The sequence below is a fragment of the Hyaena hyaena genome, unplaced genomic scaffold, assembly GCF_003009895.1.
Source record: "Hyaena hyaena isolate Hyena2069 unplaced genomic scaffold, ASM300989v1 scaffold_1137, whole genome shotgun sequence".
Taxonomy (NCBI): domain Eukaryota; kingdom Metazoa; phylum Chordata; class Mammalia; order Carnivora; family Hyaenidae; genus Hyaena; species Hyaena hyaena.
The window spans coordinates 465356-486631 of NW_024081770.1; the positions used below are offsets into that span (position 1 = coordinate 465356).

General features: G+C 39.6%; 1 protein-coding gene across 1 annotated transcript in view; it reads left to right on the forward strand.

Annotated features, from left to right (window-relative positions):
* The window catches only part of LOC120224241 (dual 3',5'-cyclic-AMP and -GMP phosphodiesterase 11A), a 217510-nt gene that overhangs the window by 130160 nt on the left and 66074 nt on the right, over window positions 1-21276 (forward strand). Inside the window, exons 3-4 of the mRNA XM_039222485.1 lie at window positions 9342-9431; window positions 18350-18490. Coding sequence (XP_039078416.1) covers window positions 9342-9431; window positions 18350-18490 — 231 coding nt within the window. The remainder of the gene's footprint in view (window positions 1-9341; window positions 9432-18349; window positions 18491-21276) is intronic.

Sequence of the window (21276 nt, forward strand, 5' to 3'; positions counted from 1 at the left end):
AAATAGCCTTAGATAATTTTTCTGTTCATACATTGATTATGATATAATAGGATTTTTCCAGCACCAACGTGTTGATACCAAGACCAAATTACTATGCAATATAGCTTCCTGCAATTATACCTGTTCTTGGTAAGTGGGGAAATCATGATGACCTTAATAGCTAAAACTTAAGAATGCCTGAGTCAAATTGTAGCTCAAATTGACTTCTTACACAAACTATAAGTTACAAAAATGGGTGGAACAAATTGGCAGCATGAGATATATAGGTCAACCTGCTTATAAAAATAACCTTGACAGAGTTATATAGGTAGATATTGTTGTAAAATTTCTTTATACAGTGAGAGGGAGTAGGCCAAGTTTACTGAGACATAATATCTACTTAGATTAAGCAATCATAGCTTGTAGGGCTATTGGACTATATCACAGAGATGAGAATTGCTAATTATCAAGTAAGATTCATGATTTGTAAAAATGGAAGATGATTATTTTTAGAATAAAAAGAGTGCTTACTAAGCAGTAAGAAGTAGAATTTTCAGTAAAAGGTAAGCAAAAGACACAAAGAGACCATGTTAAAAACAGAGATAGCTAAGAAATTATGGAAATTATAACCAACAAATATTATATTATGAAATTTTATCCATATCACTAGTAATCAAATAAATGTAAGTTATGCAAAAGTAAGTGCTGATTTAATCTGTCAGACAAGATTTAAAAAGAATAATAATGCCCAATGTTGTATGAGTAGAGGTAAATGAATTCTCTGATGATCATTAGTGGGAGTATAAATTGGTAGAGAATTTTTGGAGGAGGAGTTGGCAGTTGCTATTAAGATGTTTTCTTAATGCACATTTTCTTCAACCAAAATTTCACTTCTAGGGTCACCTGGGTGTCTCGGTTGGTTAAGCGTCTGACTGGCTCAGGTCATGATCTCACAGTCTGTGGGTTCAAGCCCCGCATTGGGCTCTGTGCTGACAGCTCAGAGCCTGGAGCCTGTTTCGGATTCTGTGTCTCCCTCTCTTTCTGCCCCTCCTCAGCTTGTGCTCTGTCTCTGTCTCAAAAATAAATAACCATTAAAAAAAATTCAAAATTTTACTTCTAGGAATCTCTCCAACAGAAGTGTTTATAACAAAGTTCATGTCAGTGTTATTTGTAATAGAGAAAAATTGGAAACAACATGAATGTCAATCAGTGGGTACCTTCACCTCATTGAATATTCTGCAGATATTAAAAAGAATTAAGTAGATTACTTTAAACTGACACATAAATTTTTCCAAGAGATAATGCCAGGTGATAAAGAAGGTATAAAACATAACCTATAGTATGATCCCGCTTATGTTTACAAACACCCTCAGAACTAAATATTATAAGTTGGCAGTTAATTTAAAAAGGTCCAGATGAATGTACTCTAAATGCTTCTTAAGGTTGTTCCTTGGGAGAGGAGTGGGTAGCAGGATAGGAAATGAAGAGGCATCTGTAGTTATTTTATTGTATACACTTCTATACTGCTTGATTTTTTTAAGTTTATTTATTTAGTTTTGAGAGAGAGAACATGCACGTGCACGAGAGAGAGAGAGCGCAAGAGAGAATCCCAAGCAGGCTCTGAGCTGACATTGCAGAGCTGGATGCAGGGCTCAGTATGATGAACCGTGAAATCATGACCTGAGCCAAAATCAAGAGTCAGATGCTCAACCAACTGAGCCACCCAGGCGCCCCTATACTCTTTGGTTTTTTTAAACAAAAACTAAAAATTTGTGTAATATTAGGAGTTATTTTAAAATGTACATACATATTAATGAATTAATATTACTAAAGCGCTGAGTATATTTCCTGGTACAGAGAAAGTGCTATGTAAGTGTGTGTTAAATAAATACATTCAAATGTTAGGGCTTTATCCTAAGAAAATAATTATGGGATGTGGAAACATCTAATTGCTAGAGTGTTTAACCCTAAAATTGTTAAAGTTAGAAATGACCTAAATGTCCTAAATGATTGACTAAAAAGTATTAATCAGACAATGAGTGGGATTTTTGAATGATAATTTTTAACAGCTATATTGAGGTATATCATACATGTCATAAAATGCACCCATTTCAAAGAGCGATTCAATGATTTTTAGTAACTTCATAAGTGATACAACCATTGGCATAAATCATTTTTAGAACATAACCACCAGTGAGATCCCGTATCCCATTTACAATTAATTTCATTACCACCACTAGTCCAGGCAATCAGTAATCTACTTTCTCTATAAAGGTTTTTTTTTTCCTGAACTACACAATGGGATATTTTGCATCCATAGACATTGCTCATAATAAGTGATAGCTGGTTATAAAAAGTGAAAAAAGCAGATAAAATATTACATATAGGATTAGCCTATTTGAGTTTATATGAAGGGAGAGAGAGATGAAAATTAGAATGTTAATCTCCAAAATGTTAATAGTGGTTACCCCTGAGTGGTAGAAATATGAGTGATTTTTTTTTGGTCTTTTTTCTGTTGAATTCTTATGATCTGAGAAACACAGTATGAATGATCTTGGGAAGGACATCACTTCTGAAATAGGTTCTTTCAATGGAGTGCCTGTGCATAAGAGGGTGGGAATTTAGAAGTGCCTTTGGATATGAGTGGGTTGGTTCTCTTAAGTCTCCCAGGTGGGAACAAATAGGAATAAGGTTATTAGGTGATATGATTAGTACCTGCAGGATTCAAGTGCTTAGCAGACCAGCGCCTGCAAAAAGTCAAGGAAAGTGGGCAATGATGGTTCAAGGCTGCTTACCAGGAACTGGACTCACCGTGTCTACCCTTGGATGAACTTGGCCTCTTAAGGACATTCTAGCCAGTACTTCCTCAGAAAGAGAGGTGAGAATAGCTGAAGGGTGCTCATTCCAGTTCCTCTGTAGTCCCCCACTTCGATACCCAGCAGGGTAGAAGCAGAAACACCTATGCCCCCATCTCCTAAGGGAAAGCAGAAGAGTAAGTTTCTCCTTTTCCTTTATTTGTTGCCTTGCTTTTCCTCATCTTTTGTGAATAAAATGCACCCCCACATTCTCTTTAGAGTGTTTATTCTTTTTTTAAATATTTATTTATTTTTGAGAGAGTGCGAGTGGGGGAAAGTGAGAGAGAGAGAGAGAAAGGGAGACACAGAATCTGAAACAGGCTCGACTCTGAGCTATCAGCATAGAGACCGATAAGGGCCTCAAAGTCAGTAATGACAAGATCATGACCTAGGCCAAGTCAGATGCTTAACTTACTGAGCCACCCAGGCACCCCTAGAGTGTTCATTCTTAAAGTGGACAATTTCCAAAAGTATGTGTTGGATTGTCTATTCCATGCCAGTGTTCTTTTACACAAAGTTGGTACTTGAGGTGCCTGGGTGGCTCAGTCAGTTAAGCGTCCAACTTCGGCTCATGTCACGATCTCGCTGTTCTTGGGTTCGAGTCCCACATTGGGCTCTTGTGCTGACAGCTCAGAGCCTGAAGCCTGCTTCAGATTCTGTGTCTCCCTCTCTCTGTCTGCCCCTCCCCTGCTCAACTCTATCTCTATCTCAAAAATAAACATTAAAAAATAAAGTTGGTATTTTATGTCTCTGTATATTTGGGAGAGACTGTTTTCTTTAAAGAGGGCACAGCATGGATAAGAGAAAGGCATGGTTCAGCCAAATGTACATACTTTGATGTGACGTAACAAGATTCATGCAGGATCCTGATTCTTGAAATAAAAATCTGACCTATTGTTTTCACTGAATTTGCTTAGAAACAAAATTGCAGTGAACCAAACTATACCTCTGGAAGCAGGAATTTTCTCTGGAGACTCTAGAAAACTCCAGACTCATTTTTCTTACTCTTTTAAGTATTCTGTTCTTAAGATATGTGGAAAGTATTTCACAATGTGAGAATACTGTGACCACATCCATATTTTGATACCTTATTTTCCAAATTACTTGAAGAGCATATTTTGTGTTTGGATTACAGCACCCCTGTTTCCAATCATGGTGGCCCACCCAGCTCAGTGAAGTTTTGCCTTATAGTTAGTGCCAGAGGATGGAAGGGACCTGCTAGTGCAAGTTGCAGGGTCTGCACAGAGAGAGGAGATGTTATATGATGGTGGGGAGACCTTCTCTCACCCATTACTTTAGATGATAATGATGTGTCTCTTCAAGGCATTTGCCTTCAGGAGTGGAGTCCGAAAAGGGGTGGCCCCTGGCCCCTCAGAGAATCTCTAATGTAGACCTCCAGTGTCCTTTAATGATGTATTATTGGAGCGGACCAGCCCAGGAGGCTTTAACAGCCTTTTTCTGTGATCTGTAAGTTTGAAAAGGCTCAGTACCTACTGTCTTTCTTTAGGACATTGATGGAAGTTCCCAGTGCTCACATTTTATGCTTATTAGTGATACTTTTCACGAGTTTCCAGGGCTAGAGGGACTTTTCCACGCTGTTTAATGATTTTCAGTTTAACTCTCTTTCTGAGTGGGATGTTGTAAAGATTAATTAGCCAATGTTCATAAAGTGCTTTCAAGCTGAAAAGTACTGCAAAAGGGTGTGCAGACTCATTAGCTTCTTAGTCATTAAGGCTTTTTAGACCTTTTGGCATTCAGAAACTAGACAGTGAAGGCCAAGTTAATAGTTTTTTCTTGGAAGAAGAGGATTTAAAAAAGAGCAGAATAGAGCAATATCCCTATCCCTCTTTCTTAAAAAAAAAAAAAAAAAAAAAGACATCTATGGCACTGGGACTGAAAAAAAGATATAAACATATTTTAATTTTCATCGTCTCCTATATCCATACTGCATCTGCTTTCAAAATGTGGTTATCTGATTCTCCTGCACATTTGTTCAGAACCTTTATGATCATACTGTCATATAGGTATTCATAGTAGAGCTGATTCTGGCCTCAGAGCACTGAATTGTTGTACTGATAAATGACCAGGGTAGGTAGAACATTCCCTTTGTAAATAAAGATCCCCTCTTGGTTTGGAATGTGTCAAAAGGTGTAATACTATCTCCACCCTCAGTAATATTTGATCACTATATTTAGAGTTCTGTCTGAATCAGTTAAGCCTGTGATTGAGGCTGGAAAGTACAGACTGGCCACCAAAGACATAAAGAGGTCCTAAAAGAAACCAGGGACAAAAATGGATAATGTGCAATGAATTCGATTGACACCAGACTTTTTAGCAGCATCAGCTGCACACGATGGGGAAATAATATCTTTTAAGTACTGAGAGAAATAGCTGTCAACCTAGAATTGTATACCAAACTGAATTACTTTTCAAGATTAATCATAAAGACATTTCTATACAAAACAAAACATATTTACCACGAATGCTAAAGGATATTCTAAAGGATTCAAAAAGAGAAAATTATTTCAGAAGGAAACAAGAAGAGGCTAGAAAGAATAAAGAGGAAAAAATTGGGAAACATGAGGGTAAATCTGAAACAGCATTAGGTAATCATAATGTCCAGTTTGCAGTAACAAAACAAGGTATAAGTTTAAAAAAAACCAAAAAAGTAACATGTATATAACAGGAAAGTTAAAGTATTCAACCTCCTTATCTTATTTGGAAGGAGGCTAAAGATGTTAAAATTAGGTTTTGTTAAGTATGCACATAGACTTTCTAGTTTTTTTTTTTTTTTTTTTAACATTTTTTATTTATTTCTAGGAGAGAGAGAGAGAGACAGCGTGAGCAGGGGAGGATCAGAGAGAGAGGGAGTCACAGACTGAAACAGGCTCCAGGCTCTGAGCTGGCAGTCAGCACAGAGCCCGACGCGGGGCTTGAACCCACGAACCGTGAGATCATGACCCAAGCGAAAGTCGGACGCTTAACCGACTAAGCCACCCAGGCGCCCCTAGACTTTCTAGTTTTAATCACTAAAATAAAAGAAATGTAATGTAGTGTGTGTGTAGGGGGGGGATTCAATGGCATGAGAAAATAAAATCAATAGCAACTGGCTCAATAAAAAGGGAATAAAGAAATTTAACATGGATCTTAGTAATTGCTCCTGGTCTCTTACTTTACAATTACAACTACTAAGTGACTTGTGGAGTTCATATCAATATATGTATAGGACAATTGAAAAATAAAATAGTCTTACTGATATGTGAACAGCTATTTCTGGCTTGGGATGAAAGGTTCAGTACCAGCAGCACCTTGATGACACAGGACATGGATTTTAGCAGAGGAACCTCAAATATAGGGAACACAGGTCTTTCATAATGTACAGTAAGCTTGCCTGACCTCTGCCCCAGAGAATATTATCTTAATTATACTTCATAGTAAAAAAGTCTGCTCTTTGCTCTGGAAGAAGACACTTTTTTCCAAGGCCATTCATTATACAAACACCTTTGACATATAGAGCAGTGCCTTTCTAAGTTGGGCAGAAATATGAGAGATCCATAGAGAGATATCTCCTAAAAAGTTTGGGTAAGTTTGTAAATCCTCAGTTTTCTGATGAAAAATAGAATGAATGGTATGGCATATGTAGTTACAAGGATCAGATGATACAGTATATATAAAATGCTTAATGTCATATCCAAAGACTTTGTCAATATCAATTACTATTATAAATCATAATTTCTTGAATAAAATGTGAGCATGTTTATTGACATGCTCAATACATGAATTCTTTGTTTTCTCCAGCAAGCAGAGTATTACATCTCATGGATGTTTCTACTTATCACTAAGTATTAGAACTAAAAAGGATAAGAAAGATTACCCAGTGAAACCAGGCATTTTACAGATAAGGAAATAGGTTCAGAAACATTAAGTGACTTGTTGGCTTTCACACAGAATAGCCATATAAAGGACAATTGTCATTTAATTTAATATTCACATAATTTTTAATTAGGCCCAATGCTTGGAGCTCAATAAATATTGGTATCACAGAGGAATTGAAGCAAGGCTATGATATATTAGAAAACATTTCACATAATCATTTGGTCATTCTCTTCTATGTTACTTGCTTGACCTATAAACCACCTTAAACTTGGTCCCTGAAGGTAAATAAATATAGGAAGAAAGAGAGGAAAGGAGGAAGGAAGTTGGGAAGTAAAGAAGGAAAGAGAAAGAGAGAAGAAGGAAGGAAAGAAGAAGGAAGGAAGGAAGGAAGGAAGGAAGGTAGGAAGGAAGGAAGGAAGAAAAATAGAAATAGAAAAAAGAGGGGCACCTGGGTAGCTCAGTTGGTTAAGCATCTGACTTCGGCTTAGGTCATGACCTTGCAGTTTGTGGGTTCGAACCCTGCATCGGGCTCTGTGCTGACAGCTCAGAGCCTGCAGCCTGCTTCAGATTCTGTCTCCCTCTCTCTCTGACCCTCTTGTGCTCACTCTCTGTCTCTTAAAAATAAATGAACATTTAAAAAAAAATTAAGAAAGAAAGAGAGAGAGAGAGAGAGGAAGGGAGGGAGGAAGGCAGGAAGACAGGCAGGTAGGGAGGAGGGAAGGAAGGAAGGCAGGAGAGAAAGAAAAAAAGGAGAAAAGTAAAATAACCTATATCTCCACCTTCCCTCCATCTCTATCATAGTCACTGCCTCCAAAGCAGAGGCAAAAAACAGGAAACTACAAGAAAAGTGCTGTGTGTGTAGGTGATGTTGAAAGTGGTCCCATTCTGGCTAAAGGCAGGGAAATTCTGGCAGAGTATCTGGCAGCTTTATGTCAACAGCTTTATCCTGGCTTACCAACAAACTTCCGAAGGCATGAGGGAGAGTAGTAAGGAAGGGGAATTAAGGGGTAACAGAACTAGCATCCAATTCTAGGAGACACCATGTTGTAAGACATGATCATCAGCTATAGAATAAGATGACCTGAGTTCCTGTGTGAGTTTGAGCAAGTCACTGAATTTCCTGATCTCTAAAATGGACTTAAAATTTTGCCATGAGAATTGATATGCTTTTCAAATAAAGAAATGAAGTGAGAGTGTCTGAAACCTAGCAGGTTCTCATTAAATAGAAGTTGGAATCAAATTCAGTGAAGGACTTTATCCTGGAAAGATCTGTAAAATCAGCTCATTGATTTTATACCTCTACTTAATACCAACCCCATCATTTCTCTGTTTTCTCTAAGAGTGGTGTCACAGCACTGGCTTCTACACCATTGTGAAATACTTTCTGGGACCTGAGGTCACAGCTGAGTATGCCCAGGTAGCCAGAGCAAGATCTGAAGAGGAAAGCAATGATAGGGAATGTGGATTGTTCTTCATCTTTTGTCTTCCTCAAACCCGCTGCAAAATTACCTCCCATTCTGGGTAATTCTGATTCGGGTGTCCCCAGGGTATCCCACACTGTCCCTGCTGTTCTCATCCTTCACCCGTGGTAAACTCTTCCGGGCATGTGGGAGCTGCTCTGTTTTGTTATTGCTCTAAAGTACCTCTTCACAGGACATTGTAGTGTGGTGTGTGTGTGTGTGTGTGTGTGTGTGAGAAAGAGAGAGAGAGAGAGAGACAGAGACAGAGACAGAGAGAGACAGACTGACAGACAGACAAGGAGACAGGGAGGGAGACACATGCCCTTTTCTATCTGCTTTAGAGGAGTCCCAAAGCAATGTTACTCATCCCAATGTGCTATGTTGTGAAGAGTTTAGGGATATAGTTCTTTCGGTTTTTACTTGGAGCATTCTCTCTCCCTTCGGAATCAGAGATTCTGGAATGAATTTGAGTGAGAGTACCAGGCAGTACTGAAAATCAGAGATACTGAAATGATGAGAGTCTTTGTTGGGACTGAGCCTACCACACCTAGCTGTTTCTTCCCATAGGAGACGTGTTCTCTTAAAGAATCCCCAGCCTTTCCTCAAACGGGCTTCAGTAGGATGTCCCACAAATTTACATTCAGTCCAGCTATGTCAACACAATAGCAGGGCACAATTTGAGCTCTTTTGCTTGAGGCTACTGGGCCATTGCACACTTCAATCTGTAGCTGACAGTGCCTGGGTCAAGCTGAGATCCCTCCTACAAATACTTACATACAAAGAAATGGACTCACAGCCTGCCTGCCTCCAAATGTGAATGTGGGCACTTGCCTTAAATTCTAGGTATATGAATTCATTCATTTATTCCTGTTTCATTGATCAGAGAAGGAATATACATATAATATAGATTTAGTTCCCATATCATAGTAATCTTAGTCTCTTGCTTCACTTTATATGCTCATAGATGTGACTGTCCCTGGTTAAAGCTTCACTGAGGCCATGTTATAGTTAAGTCTGAAAAACATCCTTTATGAAGTTAAGATACTAGTATCAACAACTCCATACTCAATTTCTGTGATTGAAAAGAAAGTATTATGATCAGGCCACTGCAGGGAAGGTGGAATTTGGTGCAGTGATGTTTTAATGTTCTTAACATTCTCTTTGCCCCCAGGTTATGCAGATGTATCTTCCATTTTGTGGAATCGCCATATCTAATGCTCAGCTATTTGCTGCCTCAAGGAAAGAATATGAAAGGAGCAGGGTGAGTAGAAAGAAACATTGCTGACAACCCTAAAAGCTCTCTGAATTTCAAGTGTCTGTGAGTCATCATAAAACAGCAGATGATCTTTGAATAGCCCAGGAATCCTTTTTATTTGTTTAATCCTTCAAATTTATGATCGAGATATCCTTTAAGAAATAAATCTAAATAGAAGTGGGTACATATTCTCTGTAGTTGTTTGGGGTAAATGGTACCAGCTTCTTTTAAAAATGAAATTAATTTCTTTTTTTTAAATAGTTTATTGCCAAGTTGGTTTCCACATAACACCCAGTGCTCATCCCCACAAGTGGCCTCCTCCATGCCCATCTCCTCCCTCCCCCCCACACCCATCAGTCCTCAGTTTGTTCTCAGCATTCAAGAGTCTCTCATGGTTTGCCTCCCTTCCTCTCCCCAACTATTTTCCCCTTCTCCCCTATGGTCCTTCGTTAAGTTCCTCCTAATCCACCTATACGTGCATATCTGTCCTTCTCTGTCTGACTCATTTCGCTCAGCATAACACCCTCTAGTTCCATCCATGTTGCTATGAATGGCCAGATTTCATTCTTTCTCATTGCTGTGTAGTATTCCATTGGATAGATAAACCACATCTTCTTGGTCCATTTGTCTGTTGACGGACACTTAGGCTCTTTCCATGTTTTGGCTATTGTTGAGAGTGCTGCTATGAACATTGGGGTACATGTGCCCCTATGCATCAGCACTCCTGTATCCCTTGGGTAAATTCCTAGCAGTGCTATTGCTGGGTCCTAGGGGAGTCTATTGTTAATTTTTTGAGGAACTTCCACACTGTTTTCCAGAGGGGCTGCACCAGTTTACATTCCTACCAGCAGTGTAGGAGGGTCCATTTCTCCACATCCTTGCCAGCATCTGGAGTCTCCTGATTTGCTCATTTGAGCCACTCTGACCAGCGTGAGGTGGTATCTCAGTGTGGTTTTGATTTGTATTTCCCTGATGAGGAGGGATGCTGAGCATCATTTCATGTATCTTTTGGCCATCTGGATGTCCTCTTTGGAGAAGTGTCTGTTCATATCTTCTGCCCATTTCTTCACTGGATTATTTGTTTTTCGGGTGTGGAGTTTGGTGAGTTCCTTATAGATTTTGGATACTAGCCCTTTATTTGATATGTCATTTGCAACTGTCTTTTCCCATTCTGTACGTTGCCTATTAGTTTTATGGATTGTTTCCTTTGCCATGCAGAAGCTTTTTATCTTGATGAGGTCCCAATAGTTCATTTTTGCTCTTGATTCCATTCAAACCCTAGAGGAGAAAGCAGGAAACAACCTCCTTGACCTCAGCTGCAGCAATTTCTTACTTGACACATCCCCAAAGGCAAGGGAAAATGAAATTAATTTCACAGAGCCTGGGTGGCTTAGTTGGTTAAGTGTCCAACTCTTGATCTCAGCTCAGGGCCTGCTTGGGATTCTCTCTCCCTCTCTGTTTCTCTTTTTTTTTAAATAGTTTATTGTCAAGTTGGTTTCCATATGCTGCCTCTCCCCCACTCACCCTCTCTCTCAACATACATAAATAAATTAAAAAAAATAAAATTAATGTCACATCTATACTGTAAGGTAGCAGCTATACTCTTACTTATGGCTTTGAGACAATAACACACTTTAGTGATAATTTTATAATTTAGTTCCTTTAAGAAGCAAGGCATGTTACAAATTATTTCACCCCACCTCATAAATTTTCCTTATGAATTCAAAGTTTTTCTGACGGAGCATCACAAGATAGCTAGACAATAATGCAAACACTTTTATAGAATTATAAAGAAACACACACAAAGAGGGGTTGATCTCGTATATCTTCAATAGCTTTAGAGTTAAATAAGAAAGAGAGAGAGAAAGAGAAGGAGGGAGGGAGGGAGGGAGGGAGGACGGAAGGAAGGAAGGAAAAGGAAGGAAAGAAAGAAAGAAGGAAAGGTAAAGAAGGAAAGAAAGAAAGAGAGGAAAGAAAGGGGAGAGAAAGAGGAAGGGCAGGTGGGCCGACACTCAAAAATAATTCCAAACCATCAAATAGAGATTAAGTTAAACTAGGCTTATTATACCTTTTTTTTAATAAGATTTAAAAAAAAAATTAAGTAATCTTTCCAACCAGTGTGGGACTCGAACTTATGACGTGAGAGATCAAGAGATGCCCATTCCATTGACTAGGGCTTTGTTATACCTTTATTTATCTATTTATTTATTTATTTATTTATTTATTTAACATTTTAAATGTTTCTTTATTTTTAAGGGAGAGAGCCAGAGTGCAAGCAAGGTAGGGGCAGAGAGAGGGAGACACAGAATCTGAAGCAGGCTCCAGGCTCTGAGCCATCAGCACAGAGCCGGACACAGGACTCAAGCCCATGAGCTGTGATATGACCTGAGGAGAAGTGCGAGGCTCAACTGACTGAACCACCAAAATGCCCCATTATACTTTTAAACATATCGAGATTACTGCCACAACTTAGAAATTTATTTAACAAGGTTTCAAAAAGTTGGAAATCCTCAGCTAATTAGTAATCAAATTGGCTAAAAGTTTCATTAGCTAAGCATGATTTATGAATATTTCACAGTAAACAGATGAACACAACAGATTACTACAGTCGTCTTCTTTAACATAGCTTACCACACCATTTCTCTGATTTGGATCCTGGTTTTGTCATCAACCCTGTGGCTTACCATTTTCTTCCTTTCATTTGGCACTCCAGCAATAGTCGCCAGTTGCCAGAATAGTCTGTTATTTTACTTTGTTATACCTTTAGCCACATTCCTCCTTCCGCTTTTCCTCCCACCACCACCTGCCTTACAGATCCTTCAGGACCCAGATCAGCCTTCTAGTCAATCCTCCCTTCTTTGCTTATTGTCATTCCTTGTACATATTGCCATTATTGTACTTTGGACACTTATCACACTGTAGAATATTTACTTACGGCCTTCCTCTCCACCCACATTTTGAAGTCTTTAAGGGATGCATCGTGTATTATTGATCTTTACATCCTCATGTTTGGCACAATTTATTTACCTGTTCAGCACATTTATTGTGTGATATTCTTCAGACACTGTGTGTCTGTAGTCCCTCCCCTCATAGAACTTACTATTCTAGTGGGAACAATAGTAATAGGCAAGCAAACAAATAAAAGATAATATAGTATCAGGTAGTGGTAAGTGCTATAACAAGTAAAATGAGATAAAGGGATAGAGATGGGTCACTGAAGGATAGTTTGGGAGGATGTTTATTTCAAATCATGATCAAGAAGTTCTCTGTAAGATGTTATTTGAACAGAGACCTGAATGAAATGAAGGAGCAAAACCCTACAAAGATCAGGGAAGAGCATTCCAGATGGTGGAAATATCAAGTAGAAAGGCACCGTGGCAGGTGAAAACTTGATCCATGTGTCTGGGGAGTAGAGAGGAAGAATTCAAATTGGCAAAGCAATCCTGAGAAAGAAGAACAAAGCTTGAGGCATCACACTTCCTGATTTCAAACTATAATACAAAGCTATTATGATCAAAACAATATGGTACTGGCTCTAAAAACAGACACGAGACCAATGGAATAGAATTGAGAGCCCAAAAGTAAACCCATGCTTATATGTCAACATATATATGACAAAGGAGCCAAGAATGCTTAATGGGGAAGAGATAGTTTTTCTAATAAATGGTAATGAGAAAACTGGATATTCACATGAGAAAAAATGAAATCGGACCCCTACCTTACACCACTCACAAAAATTAACTTGAAGTGAATTAAAGATACAAATGTAAGACATGAAACTAAAACTTCTAGAAGAAACATAGGGGGAAAGCTCCAGCAATTTTTTGACTCTAATACAAAAGCACAAGCAAAAACAAAACAAAAAACAAAAACAAAAACAAGAGTAAACTAGTGGAACCACATCAAACTAAAAAGCTTCTGCACAGCCAAAGAAACCATCAACAAAGTGAAGACGCAGCCTATGGAATGGGAGAGGATACTTGCAAACTGTAATTATATGAGATGATGGATGTGTTAACTAACTTTATTGTAGTAATCATTTCACCGTATGTACATGTACCAAATCATCATATTGTACACCTTAAACTTACACAAAGTTATATTTCAATTATACCTTAATAGAGCTAGGAAAAAAAGAAATAATGTGGCTGGAATTAGGGCAGTGAAAAGTGAGAGATTCCTCCCCAAATTAGCAGTGACATGTACAAAGCTTACTAATGTGGGAGATGAGTGAAAATGACTTCTGGCTTGTACAGATGGCAAGTAAACAGTTGGATACAAGAGTCTAAAGTTTTGGTGAGATGTCAGAACTCAAGATTCATAGTTGGGAACTGTCAGTATATATAGACGGCATTTAAAAGTAGGGTGCCAGTTTGGGTAATGGGGGAGAATATGTGGATAAGAGAAGGGAAAAGGTCCAAGGATGAGCCCAGGAGCAAAAGAAGGCACTAGAAGAAGGAGGGGGAGGGGGAAATAAAGAAATGGGTAGTGATCAGCTGTATGAAGGGCCTCCAATGTCTGTTGAATTGCCTATCATCGTAGATTTCCTTCTCTCTTTCTCCCATTGTAGAGCTAGTCTGTATTGTTATTTGTGAAACTTTTATCACTTGTTAGTAAAGCAGCAATTTTTAATTAGAAACAGTAAAATTACTATGATGTGATTTGTCAGTGCAAGACTCAAGGCACAATTAGTTTCCCTCTGAGATAAATGTTCTTGTATATGGGTCCCAGAGGCCCTATCCACGCAGTCACAACAAATTGAAAAGTTAAATAATTGTTCAGTTAATATGATCCATCTGAAGAAATAGTCTAGATGATTAAGGAAATAATGTTTTCCCCCTTAATAACAAGGAATTGTGTTGGTAATTATTCAGACAATTGCCTCATTTTTAATGTTATATTTAAATATGAAATCATTGCGCATTGACTTCTTACAGCAATTTGCTGTCCAAATGCCAAACAGTTAGAATACACTTGAAACTTGCTTTCCCGTCTGCGCTCGCGGAGAAGCAGGGCTTTCGGAGAGATATCCCACCTCTAACTGTGGGGCTTTCCTTGGACTGGTGGCCTCGGTCTGGCACTGGACAGTGGAAGTTCCCTCCAGGTTAGGTGGTACCCCAGGGACGCGGTCGGCATCAGGAGGAACCAGTTCCCTGCCCTGAAGTGCCTTGGCTTGTGGGATTGCAAGTTGGGTGGCATCATTAAAAACGCACGGAGTGAGGGCGTGAGGCACGGGAGACGGCCCGCCTCCTCTGCGCCTGTGGCACAGGTTACTTCAAGGAACAAACCTAAAGTGCACATCGTGGAGAGTTCAAAACATCACTACGAGTAGAGAAATAAAACCAAAGTCACAAGAGAGACCAAGGGACACCCTTCAAAGAAGACTTCCTGAACGGCCAGGCCCTGGACAGTGTATGAGCCTCCTTTAATATTAATATAGCAGCACTCACAGGGGCAGAACACATCACAAGCTTTTAAAACTAACGAGAAAGAAAGCTAGCCAAAATGACAAAACGGAAGAACTCTCCTCTAAAGAAATTCGAGGGAGAAATAACAGCTAGAGAACTGCTCAAAACCGATCTAAGCAACATAACTGAACAAGAATTTAGAATAATACTCATAAAATTACTCATTGGGCTTCAAAAGGGCTTGGATGACATCCGAGCCATTATTGTTGCAAATACTGATGAACTAAAAAATGCAACACAAAATAAAATGGAGGCGTTGGCTACTGCACGGATTGAAAAGGCAGAAAAAATACGTGAATTAGAAGATACAATTATAGAGAAAGAGGAAGCCGAGAAAAAGAGAGAGAAATTGGTCCAGGAACATGAAAGGAGAGTTCGAAAGCTGAGTGATACAATCAAACGGAAGAATATCCATATCATAGGAATTCCAGAAGGAGAGAGAGAGAAAGGAGCAGAAGGTGTACTTGAACAAATAATACCTGAGAACTTCCCCAACCTGGGAAAGGAAACAGATATTGAAATCCAAGAGGCACAGAGAACTCCCCACAGACGTAAACTGAATCGATCTGCACGACATACAGTGAAACTGGCAAAATACAAGAACAAAGAGAGAATTCTGAAAGCAGTTAGGGATAAAAGGGCCCCAACATACAAAGGGAGACATATCAGGGTAGTAGCAGACCTATCTACTGACACTTGGAAGGCCAGAAAGGAATGGCAGGAAATCTTCAGTGTGATGAACAGGAAAAATATACAGCCAAGAAGCCTTTATCCAGCAAGCCTATCATTCCGAATTGAAGGAGAGATCAAGGTTTATCCCAACAAAAAATGGAGGAATTCATCATCACTAAACCAGCCCTACAAGAGATCCTATGAGGGAAATGTTGCAAGGAACACAAAGTCCCAGAGACACCACTACAAGCATGAATCTAACAGAGAACACAATAACTCTAAACCTGTATTTTTCAATAATAACACTGAATGTAAATGGACTAAATGCTCCAATCAAAAGACAGAGTAGCAGAATGGATTAAAAAGATTAGATCCATCTATTTGCTGTTTACAAGAGACCCATTTTAGACCTGAGGACACATTCAGATTGAAAGTGAGGAGATGGGAAAACATCTATCATGCTACTGGACATCAAAAAGAAAGCTGGAGTAGCCATATTTATATCAGACAAACTGGACTTTATTTTTTATTTTAAAGGCAAAGAAGGGCATTATATAATAATTTCAGGGTCTATCCATCAGGAAGAGCTAACAAGTATAAATGTCTATGCACTGAATTCAGAAACACCCAAATACATAAGACAATCACAAACATCGATAAGAATGTGCTAATAGCCAAATATGGAAAGAGCTTAAGTGTCCAACTGATGAATGGATCAAGAAAATGCAGTTTATATATACAATGGAATACTACATGGCAATGAAAAAGAATGAAATCTGCCATTTGTAGCAACATGGATGGAACTCAAGGGTATTATCCTAAGTGAAATATGTCAGGCAGAGAAAGATACCATGTTTTCACTCATGTGGAACTGGAGAAACTTAACAGGACCATAGGGGAGGGGAAGGGGGAAAAACAGTTGGGGGAGAGGGAGGGAGGCAAACTATGAGAGACTCTTGAATACTGAGAACAAACTGAGGACTGATGGGGGGGAGGGGAAGGGGGCTGTTGGCATGGGGAAGGGCACTTGTTGGGATGAGCACTGGGTGTTATATGGAAACCAACTTGACAATAAACTATATTAAAAATATAAAAAAAAAAAAAAAGAATACACTTGAAACTTTTTTCACCTCCTGGTGTTTCTCCGCATTGGGATCATAGAGCTACCCAGGGCCTTTAATCACATTCACAAGCTCTTTTTAGAGAAAATGCTACCAAGGACATTTGATCCTCTTTTAGATGCTCAGTGAACTAGACTCATTTCATGGACCTCTTAACTCATTCAAATGCTTTTCTACCTGAACAGACTCAGAGAAGAAATTTTCACATGTTTTCAATGGTTCAGGACAAATCAAATTCATTACTAAAGTTGAAAATTGGTCATATCCCTGGGATGATCAGCAGCAGCATCTACCTGAATAGATGTTCATTTGAAAACCCACGAAATCCTTTTGTGAGAGGTCAGACCTGAGAGTGTACATCTTATTAAGTTCTCCCGAACAAAGCACCCTCTGGCCAATTCCCTGGCCGTGTAATTTTCTTATTGCTTTCTGGTAGAAGCATAATATCTACTACCTGTACATAGCCCACTTTTCTGAAATCTCTGGAAAGAGCCATGTAATTAAAAATTCCAAATACGTATTATTTCAATGCAGAAATTGCAAGCTAACTTAGCTGGATAAAATAACAGGTTATTACAATTTGATTTTTAAGTGGGTATGCAGTTTTCAAGTTAGAATTTTAAGTTCTTTTCCTTTAATTTCTGTGCTTTTCATTCTGTTATTTTAACAAAAATTTTAATGGTATTTTCTTTGCTGAGAATAATAGTATTTAAATGTTTTCCTGCAGAGGTGAGATGAAACTATACTTCTTGTGTAGAGGGATTAATGGAGGTTTATATATATGCGTGTATATATATAGCCATATATCTATATGTATATATATAGCCATATATAAATATATGTGTGTGTGTGTGTGTGTGTGTGTATATGGCTTTGAAGCTTAATTAGCATTCACCCCTATAATTCCTTAAGAATTCTGTGAGAAATGTATATCAGGGAAAACAAGTCTCAAGTTTGACCATGAACCCATTTCTTTCCTGATGGTGAGGAAGAGCTGCTTTGTAATTTTCTGAAAGAAATGTACTTTAGAGAGAATCAGATATTCATCTAACATTATAAAATGTTGAGTTTATATGTACACATTGCAGAAAAACTACTATAGGAGATGGGGGAGGGGCATGGAGGGAACCTGAGAGCTAAGGACTCAATGGGACTGTGTAGTCATTAGCTACTTGGGAAATAGCCCTATAGCTATCTGTGGGATTTAGAATGGGATTATACGGACTGGTACTGTTTTCAAGTTGTGGTTTTTGGTTCAAAACTGTGTTATGAAACAACATGATGGAATATGTCAAAACAATCATAAATGCTTTAAGAATTAGCCACACAAGGGTACCTGGGTGGTTCAGTCAGGTAAGTGGCCAACTTCAGCTCAGGTCATGATCTCACAGTTCATGGGTTCAAGTCCTGTGATAGGCTCTGTGCTGACAGCTCAAAGCCTGGACTCCTTTGAATTCTGTGTCTCCCTTTCTCTTTCTGCCCCTCCCTTTCTTATGCCATCACTCTCTCAAAAATAAGTAAACATTAAAACATTTTTTTAATTAGCCACACAAACATTTATATTTTATTAATGCAAAGACTAAATGAGATTTTGAGAGGAAAAAATAACCCATTTTTATTCAGTCCTATACCCACCTAGATATATCCATTTTGTCTTTCCTAGGCTTTGCTAGAGGTTGTTAATGACCTCTTTGAAGAACAGACTGACCTGGAGAAAATTGTCAAGAAAATAATGCATCGGGCCCAAACTCTGTTGAAATGTGAACGCTGTTCTGTTTTACTCCTGGAGGACATTGAATCACCAGTAAGTCATCTTTTATCTGTCATCTAGAGTTGCAGATTGAATTAATGGAATACAATGTAGTTTATTTGTAATTCAGCTCATGAAACCACTCCCTTCATGACTCTTCTAACCATGAGGTGGCTTTTTGTGAAATTAAAGTTTTTTTATTTCTTTTACATGTATTATAAGTCTTGTGTTGCTGTCATCTTAGAAACATAGACTCTTAGGTTGATGGGGCTCTTAGAGATCTGTCGCAGTCCTGAGTATTTACAGATGAGGGAACTGAGGGGTTGGATGGTTTGCCTTGTCTCTCCCAGCTGCATAGACATTAGCTTAGGTGCCATGCTCCTGTCGTATTTGCCCAGCGTGAGGAAGGCCCTTAGCATCTAAGGGTGTGGACTGCAATCCAGACGATGCTCCACAGTCCTCTAATCGGGAGGAGGAAGCAAACAAATGCTGGAGAAGCCATGCCCTTTGCTTTTGTACTTGAGCTGAGTGGGGTGACAAGCCTCAGCTGGGCTGTGCTCTGCAGCAAAGGTCTCAAGCACAGTCTCCAAGTTCTCTTACAGTCACTTTGGAGCTTGGGGCACTTGCACAGAGTACTGGGCGGGTGAAGGAGGCACCCTGCTCTTCACCGCAGGAGGTCCTGGTACTTACTACAAAGGCAAGCGGCAAGCTAGTTCAAGGCCTCAGCACCTTGGCTGTCAGGTTTCTGTTAAGCCCTTTGGCTCTTTGGGGGGAATCTGCTGGGTAAACACACAACAGTATTGAAAATAATGATCATCATCAATCTAACTTCTTGAAAGTTAAATGTCTAAACCCTTAGCAGCAATTTAATATCTTTACTGTGAACTGTCTTCAAAGACCAAGAATTGTCTAGCTATTTAAGTGCTGTTTTAATACCGCAGAGGATGATATTTTACTGTACTTAGAAGAGGTTATTATCTTTGCCTTTAGGTTTGTTTTCTTCAAAGAATAAGAACCTTAGGGTAAATCTGGGATATTTAATAATAAGTATTGTAAAACTTCAACATGAAGTTTGAAAAAATCTATATATGTTTCAAATGTTTAGGGGCATTTGCCCATATTTTAGCAGAGCTGGAAGTTATTTCTGTTTCAGCAAGTGTGGTTTAAACAACCAATAATCTTCCCATAATCCTGTGATTGTGTAAAATTCAGTGGAACTTTGGGAGGATACACACACATCTGACCACTAGCCTATATGGAATGCTTCGAGATGCTTTTGTGAATTACTTGAGTTCACTCACTTCCCCTTCATCCTTATGAAATAGGCATTATTATCACCCTCATTTTATAGAGCAGGAAATAAGGCTCAGAGGGTCGAGTGACTTCCTGGAGCTCCCTCCCTGCCCCCCCCCCGCCCCCACCACGTGACTCTAAAGCCTCAGAAAGGACTGGGGAGGGCTGGCCTGGGGGTGCTTGTTGGTGCGGGCATGCTATAGGCTGTCACTAAGCAAAAGCAGAGAGAGGCAGCTGCTGGGGCCTCGGCTGCCAGGTTTCCCTGAACCATCCCCCAGATGCCTGTGAGGGCAAGTGGCTGGAGGGCCAGGTGGAATCTGGACAAGGACAGACATGCTGGTTCAGTTGCAAACAGCCATGCAAGTAATCTAAACCAGCTTAGGGTGGCCGTTCTTGCTAATCTTTTAACAGAGACTGGTTTTTGTGCTGTGGCTTTGCTCTTTAGCACATCAAATGAAAAAGTACAGATGGCAGAAGTGGATATGGAAGGTGGGGATAGAGCTTGAGGGAAGAGTAGGAACAGTGTCGCCTTGTGGTATAAAGTACAGGAGTAGGGGGTGGGTATCAAAACCCACTATCTATGAGGCACCTATGTGGCTCAGTTGGTTAAGCATCTGACTTGATTTCAGCTCAGATCATGATCTCACAGTTCGTGAGTTTGATCCCCATTGGGTTCTGCACTGACAGCACAGAGCCTGCTTTGGGTTCTCTCTCTCTCCCTCACTCTCTGCCCTTCCCTGATTGCATTCGCTCTCTCTCTCAAAATAAACAAACAAACAAAAAAAACCCCACTATCTAAAGTAGATGTTAGAGTAGATGGTATCATCACACTTTGCTGAAAGTTACAAAGACCTTTTTGCTACGACAGATGAAAATTCTAAGACTGTAATGGTGGGATTACAGCAGGAAGTTCCAGGCCCCTTTACACGATGTCTTTTCTTTGCCCACCCCCTCCCAGTGAAAGCGAGGATGAGCTCCTCTAAGGGCCAAGGTCTAGAGGTAAAAGTCAGCCATGTGCAAAAAGAGGAGACTAATCTGCTTGGTACCATTTTAGAAGCTGTAAAGAGTTTTTGGCAAGGTGGCTGCCTGGGTTGCTGTGGGAGGGGTGAAGGCAGGAGTGAGGTTATATATACATGGGTCACCAGGTAGAAACCCCATCGATGCCATGCTCTTCTTTAGCACGCTTCCACCAAAGACTTCTTGAAACATCAGCCTTCCCCTGGTTGTGTGATAGCAGTTACAAGAAGGACACCAGACACAGTCATGCCAAGTACAAAAAGAGAAGCCAGACCAAACTGGGTACCAGGCACCAAAATCTGATGCCGCACGTTCAACCAACAGAAGCAAAGACTGTGTGCACTCAGGGCTCATGAGACTGGCCTCTCCCAACAGGTATCTTGGTTGTGAGGAATAGTTTAACTTTAATTTTTTTTAAATCTTTACTGGAGGGGGAGGGTCAGAGAGAGAGGGAGACATAGAATCAGAAGCAGGCTTCAGGCTTCCAGCTGTCAGCACAGAGCCCGACATGGGGCTCAAACTTGGGAATG